Source organism: Vicia villosa, linkage group LG1 (genome assembly GCF_029867415.1).
Source record: "Vicia villosa cultivar HV-30 ecotype Madison, WI linkage group LG1, Vvil1.0, whole genome shotgun sequence".
NCBI classification, from domain to species: Eukaryota; Viridiplantae; Streptophyta; class Magnoliopsida; order Fabales; family Fabaceae; genus Vicia; species Vicia villosa.
In genome coordinates this window covers 206,141,676-206,155,399 of record NC_081180.1, presented here as the reverse complement: position 1 = coordinate 206,155,399, position 13,724 = coordinate 206,141,676, and the positions used below count along the sequence as shown (strand labels likewise).

At 36.9% G+C, this 13,724-nt stretch overlaps 1 protein-coding gene across 1 annotated transcript; it reads left to right on the top strand.

Annotated features, from left to right (window-relative positions):
- The first annotated feature begins 10,995 nt into the window (after positions 1-10,995).
- Positions 10,996-12,852, top strand: LOC131593556 (uncharacterized). The gene is made up of 3 exons (XM_058866118.1): positions 10,996-11,714; positions 11,841-12,610; positions 12,728-12,852. The coding sequence occupies exons 1-3, from the start codon at positions 10,996-10,998 to the stop codon at positions 12,850-12,852; spliced, it is 1,614 nt and encodes a 537-aa protein (XP_058722101.1).
- The last annotated feature ends 872 nt before the right edge of the window (positions 12,853-13,724 follow it).

The following is a 13,724-nucleotide window of genomic DNA, read 5'->3' as shown; positions in this document are numbered from 1 at the left end:
GGCTGAATTTTTGAAAATTTCGTGCAGGAAATCGTTTCCTGTTTGTCGAAATCGATTTCCCCAAATGTTTTTTGCAAAAACTTGTATAGGAAACCCATTTCACTGTTTTGAGAAACTCGTTTCTGTGACACCCCATATTTTCCATTTATTAATTTAATTAGGATTTAAATTATTATTTGGATTATTTGGCATTTTAAGTGAATTATTGGAGAAATTGAGGAATAGAGTAATTGGGCTAGTGTTGTGTTTTGTAAAAGGAGGGTGTTATTTACTAAGCCGTTTACTAAGTGGAATTCTATTTTTCATAAAACAAGGAAATTGAGAAATAGAAAGCAGAAGAAGAGAAAAGGGAAGAACTTAAAGCACGTGAAAGAGCAGAAGAAGAAGGAGAAGAAGAAGAAGAAGAAGAAGAGGGCTTTCAAGAACTTTTGCTAAGGTAAGGGGTGACAATCCTTTTAGCCTATATTATTAGTTTAGAAAAGATAGGACTGATTTTGTGTGTTGTTCATGTCAGTTGTATGTTTTGGGGTTTGGGTTTTGTTGGGGTTTTGGGAGTTTCATAACTTTTGGGTGATTTGATGAAATTGGATGAGGATGATTGTGTCTGATGTTAAATGGCTCCTAAAACATGTTAGAATTGTGCTATAATATGTGAATTGGTATTGTTTTAATGTGGTAATCATTTTGACACGAATTGGGTTGAGTTGGAAATGGAAAAGTGCTGTCAAAAAGTGATTTTTTTTAGGTTGCAGGTACGTGGTAACCGGTTACCTGACATTACGTAGGCAAGGGAGGCCTATTCGTTGTGAAGTAACCGGTTACTTGAGGCGTGGTAACTGGTTATCTCTGTTGCATTTAGCGCTTTTGGGTTGTCTGGGAGGCAGTAACCGGTTACTCTGTTTGAGGTAACCGGTTACCGCTGTTACGAATAGAGATTTTGGCTGCTTCGTCAAGCAGTAACCGGTTACTCCATTTGAGGTAACCGGTTACCGCTGTTGTGATTTTGAAAAATACTTGTTTTATTTGTAACTTTCAAACCGTGTATCCGTTTTAAGTGTCGCTTCAAGCATTGTGAAGATAATTAAATAATTGGCTTAATTCCAATTTTGGTCCCCATGTTATCATTTTTTTTGAGTTTTGGTCCCCCTGTTTTAAAATCTGGAATTTTAGTCCCTATATTTTAGTTTTTTGAGGATTTTGGTCCCCCTGCAAATTTCGAAGACAATTTTAAATGAAATGACGCTCATATTGATGATATGTCAGTGCTAGTTCAACAGCGAAATGTTCAAAAAAACTAATTTTATTTAAGATTTATGTTGAACATGTCATCAATGTGAATTCCATTTCATTAAAAATTGCCTTCGGATTTGCAAGGGGACCAAAATACTCAAAAAACTAAAATAAAGGGACTAAAATTCATGATTTTAAAATAGGGGGACCAAAACTAAAAAAAATGATAATAGGGGGACCAATTTTGCAATTAAGCCTAAATAATTTATGTGATAAATGGTGAAATGGGCAGAGGCTCAAGTTTATTTTTTTAAAATTTCGTTTTAATTATCTTGGTTAAATTATACATTATGTGCATGTATTGTGAATTGTAACAATGTAGTAATGTGGTGATGAGGTGATTTTGTTGTTATTGTGTGATTACTGTAATGATGTATGATTAATTATTGAATGATGCCTAGATATGTACATACTGAGTTCGGTGTTGATGACGGTGAGTTATATTGAGATGTAATTGTTCATTGAATCGGTGATGACGGTGAGTATGATATATGTTTTTGCATGCATTCATAATCATTTTGGTGGCTAAATCCCGATGACGTTTGGATCAGTGGATGGCATAAATCCCATTGTATGGAATTAGTGCTGGCAGAGCCATATCTCGATGATGTTTAGATCGGTCGGATGGGTTAATCCCATGACGAATTGGTACCACATGCATAGTATCATTGCATTTGCATAAGTATTGGTATAACATGATTGGAAGAACTCCTATGTTATTTCGTGGTGATGTAGTTGGTGGTATTTTGTGTTAATTGGTGAATATTTTCTGAATATCTAACTACATTGCAATTGGGTGAATAGTGTGTTGATGATGTTTTGTCGTTATGAACTTATAATATAGTTTAATTAAGAAATGTCTCACCCTTACTGTTGACATTTTTCAGATTGAGGAGTAGCGGCTATTGAGCTTGGTGAGGATAGCTTATAGGCTAGTCCGGTAGTTGCGTCGGTGTCATGCTCTGATCTATAACATTGGGGAACACTTGTTTTTAGAGTTGATACTTATACTTTCAGTTCATTGGTTTTGTTGGATTACGTTATTTGGTTTATGAACTGGTGATTGGTGTTTATAACTAATAGTTATGTTATTCAGTTTTTAAAATTATTTCCGCTGTGTTGAACATGGTTCACTAAAAATGAGATTTTTGTTCCTCGTGAAGCATGACAAACGATTTTATAATTGATTTATTTTGAATTGTGACACCCTTGTTCCATGTTACTCTGAATTATTTATATATATTCGCGGGGGTTTAGAAGGGTGTTACAGTTTCCTGACAGCAATATGTTGTTTTTGCCTTTTTAAACTTATTTTTGGTTCTAACTCTTCTCCTACTCCTTCCTTTTGATATTTTATTTGAATTACAAGTTAGAGGTCTAATTACTCTTCAAATTCAATGGACTTAGGGCGTTTATGAGATGAGAATCCTAATCCACAATATTAAGTGATTGAACTTGAAGATGGAAGGAACCATCCACGTGGTGTAGATAATTGACCAATCAACAATTCTACTAGTTTTTTGTCACTTATTAGGAATGAATCCGCAAAAATCGGTAACATTTTATCTCATTTTTTTATTGTTTTTTCATGTTATTGTTGCTTTTAGCATTTCCCTTCCCGCATTGTTTCTGTTATTGGTTTATGTCTTTTTGTTGCATTTTATGCATTTTCGTGGTAGTTCTGTTTGTTTTTAGATTCAGCAAAAAATCATGAAGGACTTATGCAAAGAAAATCAGATTCTGGTATTTCTTAGAATATTTTTTTGAAGAATGCAAAGGCCTTGACACGGCCACCCGTGTCACATGACACGGTCCGTGTCAGAGAAAGGATTGATCCAAGGGATTTGTAGGAATGGCAGAGGGCTAATTGGGTGCCCGTGTCAGCAAGTCTGAGTGTGAAATGTTGTAATGCCAAAGCCAAGGGGCCAACACGACCAGCCCTGTTGCCTGACACGGCCTGTGTTGGCCAGTGCGCTAAAATTTTCAAATTTTCTTGGAGTCTCATGTTAGTAATTCCCGAGGGTGTTTTGGGTATTTGCTACAACTATTAAGTGATTTGTGACTATTTAGACTACTTTTTGAGAATTGAAAGACACTTTTGATTGTACGAAAGAATTTGAAGATAAGGAATCAAGATTTCAAGGGTTTCGGAGAATGGAGATCTTCAAGAGCCTTCGCGATTGAAGATCAAATCAATCTAATTACCTTATAATATATAATATTCTTATTGTAATTTCTTTAAATACTATGAGTGGCAAAACCTTCAATGCTAGGGGCTGTCCCTGAATTGCTATTCTGATGAACCTAATTTCCCTTATTTTGTTATATATATGTTTGTGTGAATTTGTTTTATTGTGTAAGACTGCTTAATGCTTTTTCTATTGAACAAATGGAATTTGATTTACGGTTAAGGTTTAGGTCGGACAAACCACCTTATCGCTTTTTGCACAATCATATTACGATAGATATTACCTAGGAATAGGGATACACCATAGTAACCGTAATATTCTTGTTAAAATATATTGCTTGATATCATCTTGAACCGCTAAGGAATCATGTTATACGGTGAATATCAAAGGTTATTCAGCTAAGGAATTAGGGAAAATTATCCTAGAAATTCAGTAATAGTTCACTCTAAACCACGTTTAATAAATAAGGACTAAAGGTTGTTGCAAGGCAATTCATACACCTTGCCCTGACATGATTTCTCATATTTGTTAAAAGACATTTTTATTCTTTTGCCTTATTTTCTCGTTGTTAATTATTATTTCCTAAATAAACTACAAACCCCAATGATATTTTGTTCAATTGAATCATTATAAGAGCTTGTATTTCTTATGCATTCCTCGAGATCGATACTGGGAATAAACCCCTATTATTACTACATCGGTGAAAATAGTACACTTGCTATTTTTTCGATAAACGATGCTCAGCGCCAAAATATGATTGTATTCATTATGGATAACCTCATGGATTTGGTGAACCAAAATGGCGAGGTTCATAATTTTGCAGCGCAGGTAGCACACATAGCCCGCGGGGGACCTATTTATACATTATTATTATTATTTTATGTATTATATGTATATTATGTGCAATATTACTCAATACTCATAAGAGGTTAGACGATGAGGTTTTTATTTAGAAGGATGACTTAGCGAAGACCTCTAATATCTACTTCGAGAGGACCAAGGAGAAGATATACATAGACATGCATGGTCCCCCTCGCTTTATTATTTTGCCCCATTTTTGAAACTGCCCCTCGAAATTAGGCTCAGGGACATTTATGTAACTTTGAACATCTCCTCTAAAGGCTTTCATGAATTATGATTTTTTTTTATTAAGATTTAGCCATTATCATGTTTTTTCTGTTTGGTCCTGCACGCTCAACCAGTGGCTCCATAGGTTCCGTTTGAGGCTAGTATTTGTCTTGATGTGAGGACTTTCCCAAATGGATTTAGAAGGTTTACTAGAATTAAGAGGAACAAGGATTCCTAGGTAAGGATCCAACATATTTAATAGCCTTACGTGGTAGCAAAGATTTCCACATAAGGATCGAGAATGTTTAATAGCCTTAGGAGGCTACAATGACTCCCATGTAAGGATTTGATATGTTTAATAGACTTAAGAGACGGCATGGAATTCCACCTAAGGAACCACCTTATTTAATAGTCTAAAGAGGCGGAAAGGACTCCCACGTGAGGATCCATAATGTTTAATAGTGTGACAAGGTGTAAAGGAATCGATGTAAGGATCCAACATATTTAATAGCCTTAAAAGCGACAAAGATTCCCACATTATAATCCAGCATGTTTAATAGGCTTAAGAGGCGGAAAGGACTCTTGTGTAAGGATCCATCGTGTTTAATATCCTTAAGAGGCAACAAGGACTCCCATTTAAGGATCCATCATGTATAATAGTCTTAAGAGGAGGCGAGGACTTCTACATAAGGATCTAACATGTTTAATAGGCTTAAGATGCTACAAGGACTCCCACATAAAGGATCCAACATGTGTAATATCCCTAAGAGGAGGCAAGGACTCCCACATAAGGATCTAACATGTTTAGAAGCCTTAAGATGTGGCAAGGACACCTACATAAGGATCCAGTATTTTTAATAGTCCTAAGAGGCGGTCTTGATCTTGCTCCTTTGCCTTTTGAGATCATGCAGGGAAATTAGTAACAATCCAACATCCATACAAATAAAGATGTCTCATTAAAAACTGAGTGTTCTTACATCAGTTTCAAGAAAAAGTGCCCCCTCGAAAAACATCAATATCATTAAGAACATGGTCGAGATTATAACTTGCCTAAACAAATAAGCATCAAAGAAACTAAACTAAACATCAAATAATCATTAAACCAAATTGAATGTATAGCTCGTCAAGGCGATCATCTCTCTTTTTCCACAAACTTGTCTATCTATTCCTTAGGATTGGCGAGGGTTTCCCTAGCGGGAGCTTTCTCTAGTTGTTTTATCCCTAACTACATATTCACGTGCTTACGCCTATTGTACTTCCCCTCTTTAACTTTAAGGTTTCCTTAAATTGTTTTCTGGTGATCTCTTGATTTCCATGGCTAAGGCATACCTCCCATCATGGAGAAGGTACTTCGTACATAAATTTAAGGTGGAACACGATCCTCACATGGTTAAAAGTATGTCGCTCTATGATCATATTATATGAGGAAGGCACATTAATAACTAGAGATAATCTCGCCCTTGTCATAGACTTGTCTATCTCTTCCTTAAGATTGGCGACACACTCCCTAGAGGGAGATTTTTCCTGTTATTTTATCCCTGACTTTGTATTCACGTGCTTACACCTATTGTGCTTACTCCTTTTAACTTTAAGCTTTCCACGAAGCATATTTTTGGCGATCTCTTGATTTCCATGGATAACGCCTACCCGCCCATCTGGGAGAGGTACTTCATGCATATATTTAAGGTGGAAGATGATCCTCACATGGTTAACATCATGCCTTCATATGTTCATATTATATGAGGAAGGTGCATCAATAACTACATACCTTACCTTGATCTCCCTAGTGTTTTCTCCTACTCCAAAGGTAGTCTCCAGTGTTATGTAGCCCTTTACCTTTACTAGCTCACAAGAAAAACCCAACTAGTGATCTCTGGAAGGGCTTTAGGTCATCCATGTTCAGATGAAGCCTCTAAATCTCATACTAGTAAAGTATGCCTATGGAGCTTCACTAGTCAATTGAAACTCCGTTGATCTCTAAATCATCACAATGGAAAATGATAACCATGAGGTGATAGTTTTTAGGGTGAATCCTTGCAGCATATGTGGATCTATAAGCTTTTAAGTCTAAAGTTGACAATCTCTTAGAAGATCCATCAAATATTTTTATGACGATAATGATTATTAAAGTCGGCAGCATCCACTTTTCAACCTTGATGATGGTGATCTAACCAGAGAAACATCACATACCTCGTCATTCAAAGGAGCTCAAGATCAAAGTGCTTATGTGATTAGAAGCAATCTAGGAAAGAACCTTGAAATCATGTGAAAGCTCGCTAGATCATGTCTGCTTGTTTGTCCGAGTGACCCGAGTATTGTAAAATTAAGTGAGTAAATTAGAAGTACTAAGGCAACTCACACACAAACACATCTAAAAATATCTTTTCAACTTTTTTTATCATGAAAATTATTTTCTAAGCCAAGACAAGTGACTAAAAATAGTCCAAACCTTTTCCAAAATATTTTTTAACTGACTAATCGATTGGCAAAACTTTTCAAAGCCAACCAATAATTGGAGCATTAAGCCAGTCAATTAGAGAATAGCTAATTGATTAACTAAAACCTATGACAACATATTAATGATGTGCACCGACTCTAAATCCATTATTTCCTTTTTGGGATTGCTAATCGATTATAAATTAGTTGGCCAATTAATTGGAGGTTTGTGCCACTCTATTGAATCATTAATTTGGCCCGTGGAGTGTTTTTGCTTTTTGGATTTTCCAACTCTCCAATATAAAGAAGTCTCGCCTCTACTTTCATTACACACCACTTTCCAATGTTTTACAATTTATTTGGAATTTATCTCCCTACATTATGTCTCTCTCTCTCTATCTCTCCCTTCTCTCTATTTTGAAAATATTTCTTTCACTTGATATCGCCTTAGTGCTTGTAAGTGAAGCTTTTCTTGTGAGGAAGAATTTTGTAATTGGTTGTGTTGTTCTTTTACTCTTAAAAGTGTGATACTCTTGAGAGGATTGAGTTTGGTTTGTTAAATAAATCAGTAAAAAAATCTCTACTGTGGTTTTAAGGTGTTTTAAATTGGCAGTATTTTGTGATAAAACATTCCTGGTGTATGTATGTAGAATTATGCAGGATCATATGTTTGAACCGGTAAAACTTTTCAATGGATGTCATGCTTGGTGTCTTGACATTGGAATCTGACAGAAGTAGCTGTCATCTTTTAGTTGTAAGGTTTCCTTTTTTATCTCAGGTCTCTTTAGGAAACTATATATTGTGCGATGTTTGTTTTGTGCTAAAATCAATTGAATCACAACGTATGTGATCATCCTGATGAAGTGGAAATTAGGTTTACATGGGTAACCCTAATTTATGTATGAAAGGCCCATGGCCCAAGTCCTTCAGCCAGCTGACTATATATCGACTGCAAATCCTACTTTCAGAGGTAGAGTTTTTGAGCATAAAAGATTATTAAACTCTCCGTGTTTCCACCGTGTGTGTTTCTTGTGATCCAAACAATTATCATGTTGATAATTGTTCTGGAGTAGTTTATCTGTGACTGTGTATTGTGAAGAACTGTAATTCTGTTTTTGTTACTTGTGATCCACGCTATTATCTTTAATGATTGCGTTGGAATTAGTTTGTGTTTTTGTTGTGTCACTTTAAGCTTTTAAGCACGAGTGTATGTCTCTTGATTGAAGCTTTTTAGCAGATCAAGGTGTGTTTTGAAGTGTGTCTTCTATTTGTAATTGTTTATTGTTTATGTGTAATCACTGTTGTGATTGAGGGGGAGTGGAATGGAGATATTCCATATCTAGGTAGAACCTAGGTAGAAGGGTCATTGGGTAGTGATTAAGTGAGAAGTTGTAAACGGGGGAGTTTAGCTTTGAATTGATACTACTGATAGTGGACTTCATCCCTGGCTTGGTAGCCCCCTGAGTAGGTTGTTTGAACCAAACTGGGTAAGCAATTCTGTGTGTTCTTTACTGTTTTATGTTGTTTGTTATTATTGTCTGTGCTGCGTAATTGTGGATGTCATAACATCCAGTTTGACATCGAGCGGGTGTTACTAGAATTTTCAATTGGCATCAGAGGAGGCACCCTTCCTGTTTACATCTGGGTGAGATCTAGGGACAGCAAAATTCTGGTACTATGAACAAGAATAAAGAGGACACTGCACAATATGTCACAGCACTAACGAGTGCTTGTGAAGCTGATGATGATTCCAGTGAAGATGAATTAACCTTTGATGAGCTTGCAACCTCCTACAAAGAGCTATATGCCAAAAGTACTGAAGTATGTAAGCAAGTGGAGAAGCAAAAGAGGCTCATAAAGGAGTTGAAAACTAAAAAGAAAGAACATCTTGCAACCATAGAGTCACTCAATGATGAGATCAACATGCTAAACTCCAAGATGGATCAAATGTCAAAATCTGTCAGAATGTTAAATTCTGGAACTGACTCCCTGGAAGAGATACTGCAAATTGGACAGAGATCAGGAGACATGTCTAGAATAGGATTTGTGGGAAGATCAGAATCCATCTTAGGTTTCAAAAGTCCAAAACCTGGAGTTCACATTCCAGGTCGGATGTCTTGACCAATGTCACAACATCATAAGCACAGAAGGATAAATCATGTTAGGAGGAAATTTAATCAATGGGATGTCATCATTATGGAAGATTTGGTCACATAAAACCTTTTTGTTTTAGATTGTATGGCTATCCCAATCAGTTGCCTCAAAAGAAAACCAAGCAAAGCGCCTCAATCAATAAACAACAATGGGTTCCTAAAGGCATTGCCTTAATGGCTCACACTCCCCTGCGAGTATCATCAAAAGAAGACTGGTATTTTGATAGAGGCTACTCAAAACACATGACAGGTACAAGAAATCTGTTAATAGATGTCAATCCTCATTCCTCTAACTATGTCACGTTTGGTGATGGAGGAAAAGGAGAAATCCAAGGGATTGGAACTCTAGAATATCCTAAAGGTCCAAATCTGAACAATATTCTTCTGGTAAAAGGGCTGATTGTGAATCTAATTAGAATCAGTCAACTGTGTGACCAAGGCTTCAATGTCAGATTCACCAAGAATGAATGCATTGTCACAAATAAAGACCATACGGAAGTCATGAGGGGCTCTAGGTCTAAAGAAAACTGCTACTTATGGGAACCTAGTATTTTAAACTGTTCCTCTAAAGACTCCATGACAAATGAAGAGATCGAGGAAAATCAACAAGAAAGATCAGTTAAAAATGTAGCTGAAAATTTGAGAGAATCAGATAAAGAAACATCTGCCGGCGATCTCACGGCCAGAGAACTTGCTACTATTCTCTCTGAAAACTATCTAAGAATTGAGAGACTATATGCAAGAATGTTAGGGGATAGAAGTACTTACACTCTCCTTCAAGAAGAAAACATAAGCCTTCGGTCAAACATTGATGCTCTCAAAGAGAAGTTGTTGAACAAATCTCACAACAAGGATGGAGAAGTGAGAAATCAGACTTACTTGATGGACCAGATGATGCCTAATCAAAGGATGCAACATAAAAGGCAACATCAAGAAAGGAGCAAATATTTCCCATATAAGAGATGCTATCAATGTGGCAGGACAGATCACTTGAAGCCCACATGTCCTGAAGCTCATGCTCTTACTAGAAGGATGATATATCAACAGAGAAATCGCTTAAAAGCTGAAACATATCTCCTCGAGCTAAGTGATGAAACTGAGTATCCAAGTTTAAATACAAAGATTTCAGGAAGAAAAATAAATAGTGTAAAAAGGAGAAGACCGTATCAATCTTCTAGAACTTGGTATGAAAGAAAAGCTGGAAATGGATACGAAGAAGAGATACTCAAAACCTTCTTTGTAAAAATTGAATGTGAAAAACTAATGATATCTGAATACAATGTCACTCAGAATGTCATGACATTGTACTATGAGAGGGGTTCTAATGTGTCAAAGAAGACCACCCAACTCATCAGAACCAAGCACATGGACACAACATGTCTCTCTCCCAGGAACCTTGCAACTAACAAAGTGTTTATCATGAAGCATGAAACTTCTAAGCTACCAAGTGGAGACATTCTTCCTGAGAATCTAAGCACTCTCCAAATTGAAATCTCGAAGAAAAAATTAGGTATTTACTCCTGTGAAGTGTTATAGCAATTACAGTGTCTAGGGAACTATTTTTTGAACAAAGAAAATAACTCCGATTTAATGATTGGTCAAAATTTAAATTCCCCCCTCCAAGTACTACCCTTTTCTCTATTCCTTCATTCCCTCTTCGCTAGTCTCTTACACTTCTCTCATCCCTCATCCGACAACAAAAACAACCAGACATTAGATCGTCTCCAACATCTTCCTCAATGTCTCAACAATCTATTCCTCAGCCTTCGTAAAAAATGTCCACTTCTGCTGCTCATGAACAAGACGCTTCCAATGCTCCCATTAACCCTAGTGAGATTCTTGAAGTCACTCCTTTATAGATGGTAACCCCTTTCGATCTCGTGACAAAACGACTCAGAACAATGCATGCACGAAGAACCAAAGAGACTGCAAGAAGACCTAGGAATCCCAACTCTGGTCAGATTTCTCAATCGTTTGTTCCTTCCTATAGGGAAGAGCCAACTAAAGAAGGCTCAAGGTCTAATCACATCACTATTGTCAAAATTGTTACCCAAATCCTAAATGAGGACAATGTTTCATCCAAGATCCCTGGTTCTGAGAATCCTGTGCTTCCTAAGTCAAATATCATTGGGGATGTTAGTGACACCGCTGGCACCTATGTCCCAACAAAAGATGAAATGAATGAGAATGTGCATGTGAGTGGCAAGAAAATAAATGATGTTAGTATTGATCACATTGAAATTCCTGGTGGTGCTGAACACAATGAAGAGATCCCCAGCAATGTTTCTACTAACACGTGTATAAATCACACTAAGAAGGGCCAAACAAAAGAAAAAGAACCAGAGAAAACTCAGACTGACAAAGTAATCAACCTTGATGATCTCTCTAATGATGACCTGGTTGCTTCCATCAATCCGAGCATAGCCAGAAGGCTAATGAGGAGGAAAGGAAAGCAAGTTGTAGATGAGGTCTCTCAAAAAAAGAAGACAGTGGCTAAGTCCGTTTCTGTTAGACCAAAGAAGGCTTGGAGCAAAGTGGTGCCTAAGAAGAGAAAGGCCATAAGAAGTTCTGAGAATGAGTGAGATTATGATGTTGCTGCGGATGTCAATGACATTCATCCCAAGAAGAAGGTCTCTACTAGCAAGCTGGTTGCTAGTGTTCCTGAAGTACCTATTGATAACATTTCTTTTCATTATCCCTCCAGTGTACTCAGATGGAAATTTGTTTATCAGAAAAGACTGGCCTTAGAGAGAGAACTTGCTCAGAATGCTCTTGAGTATGATGAGATTATGAATCTTATTCATGAGGCTAGACTAATGAAGACTGTGACTCAACTCTCTAAGTGTTATGAAGTCCTGGTGAAGGAGTTCCTTGTGAATCTTCACGAAGACTGTGGCATTAAGGAAACTGAGGAGTATTTAAAAGTATTTGTTAGAGGAAAATGTATTAACTTCTCGCCCACTGTGATCAACAACTTTCTGGAAAGGTCAAATGAAGCTCAGCTAGAGCTGGAAGTGTCTGATAATCAAATGTGCAAAGAGATTACTGTTGGTCAAGTGAAGACATGGCCTGTCAAAGGGAAGCTGACTGTGAGCAAACTAAGTGTGAAGTATGTTGTACTTCACAGGATTGGAACTGCCAACTGGGTGCCAACTCAACACAAGTCTACAGTTTCTGCTCTCCTAGGTAAATTCATCTTTGCTATTGGTACTAAGTCCAAAGTTGATTATGGAACTTATATTTTTAAGCAAACGTTAAAGCATGCTGGTAGCTATAGTGTCAAAGGTCCCATTGCCTTCCCTTCCCTCATTTGTGGAATCATCTTAAAACAATTTCCCAATATTTTGACTGACAAAGATTCTGTGTGCAAAAGAGCAAGCCCTTTAATCTTTCATCATAAGCTCTTCCAAAGAACTCATGTTCATGATGTTAACACAACTTCGGCTGGACCATCAAATGAGAACACAATTATGAGTAAAACTGCCATGATTGCTATGCTCTGAGAGAACTGTAAGGAGCTGGAGTCCAGAAAATTGGCTCTTGAAAGATTGATCAGCTCTCTTGAAACGAGTGAAAGTTCTAAATCTGCAGATACTGATGTGGAGGAACAGGGTGAAGATGATGGTGGATCAGACAGTGAGATTGAGAAAGAAGCCAATCCTAAAGATTGCACTGATAACAGTGTAGAATTCAGTAGCTTTGAGTCTGAAGACTAAAGCAAGTGTGTATGGTGATCCTCCCTAGCGTTTTTATTCTGAGGATACTTTGGTAACATTTTTGGTAAAAAGGGGGAGTAATGATATGGTTGGATATGGTTGGTGCTGTAATGATGGTACTGTGTTTTGTGTTTTGTTTTGGACATCTAATTTGTGTATTCGGGATAAATCTTTAGGTAACTGGTATGTGCCGGTAAGCTGCTTTTAATTATACAATCTTCTATATTTGTGTGTTTGTTCTCTGCTGCAAAGAATCTCTGATATCGTGGTAACAAAATGTTCTAACCAAAAATTTGCCAAAGGGGGAGATTGAAGGTGTTTTAAATTGGATGTATTTTGTGATAAAACATTCCTGGTGTGTGTATGTGGAATTATGCAAGATCGTATGTTTGAACCGGTAAAACTTTTCAATGGATGTCATGCTTGGTGTCTTGACATTATAATCTGACAGAAGTAGTTGTCATCTTTTAGTTGTAAGGTTTCCTTTTTTATCTCAGGTCTCTTTAGGAAACTATATATTGTGCGATGTTTGTTTTGTGCTAAAATCAATTGAATCACAACGTATGTGATCATCCTGATGATGTGGAAATTAGGTTTACATGGGTAACCCTAATTTATGTATGAAAGGCCCATGGCCCAAGTCCTTCAGCCAGCTGACTATATATCGACTGCAAATCCTACTTTCAGAGGTAGAGTTTTTGAGCATAAAAGATTATTAAACTCTCCGTGTTTCCACCGTGTGTGTTTCATGTGATCCAAACAATTATCATGTTGATAATTGTTGTTGAGTAGTTTATCCGTGACTGTGTATTGTGAAGAACTGTTGTTCTGTGTTTGTTACTTGTGATCCACGCTTTTATCTTTGATGATTG

What these genes read in the sequence shown, in the direction of transcription:
- LOC131593556 (XM_058866118.1), top strand. Translation starts at nt 10,996, where the DNA reads ATGGTAACCCCTTTCGATCTCGTGACAAAACGACTCAGAACAATGCAT. An exon ending in ATAAGAAGTTCTGAGAATGA is followed by an intron (nt 11,715 to 11,840) that starts GTGAGATTATGA and finishes TTATCCCTCCAG; the next exon opens with TGTACTCAGATGGAAATTTG. An exon ending in AAATGAGAACACAATTATGA is followed by an intron (nt 12,611 to 12,727) that starts GTAAAACTGCCA and finishes CTAAATCTGCAG; the next exon opens with ATACTGATGTGGAGGAACAG.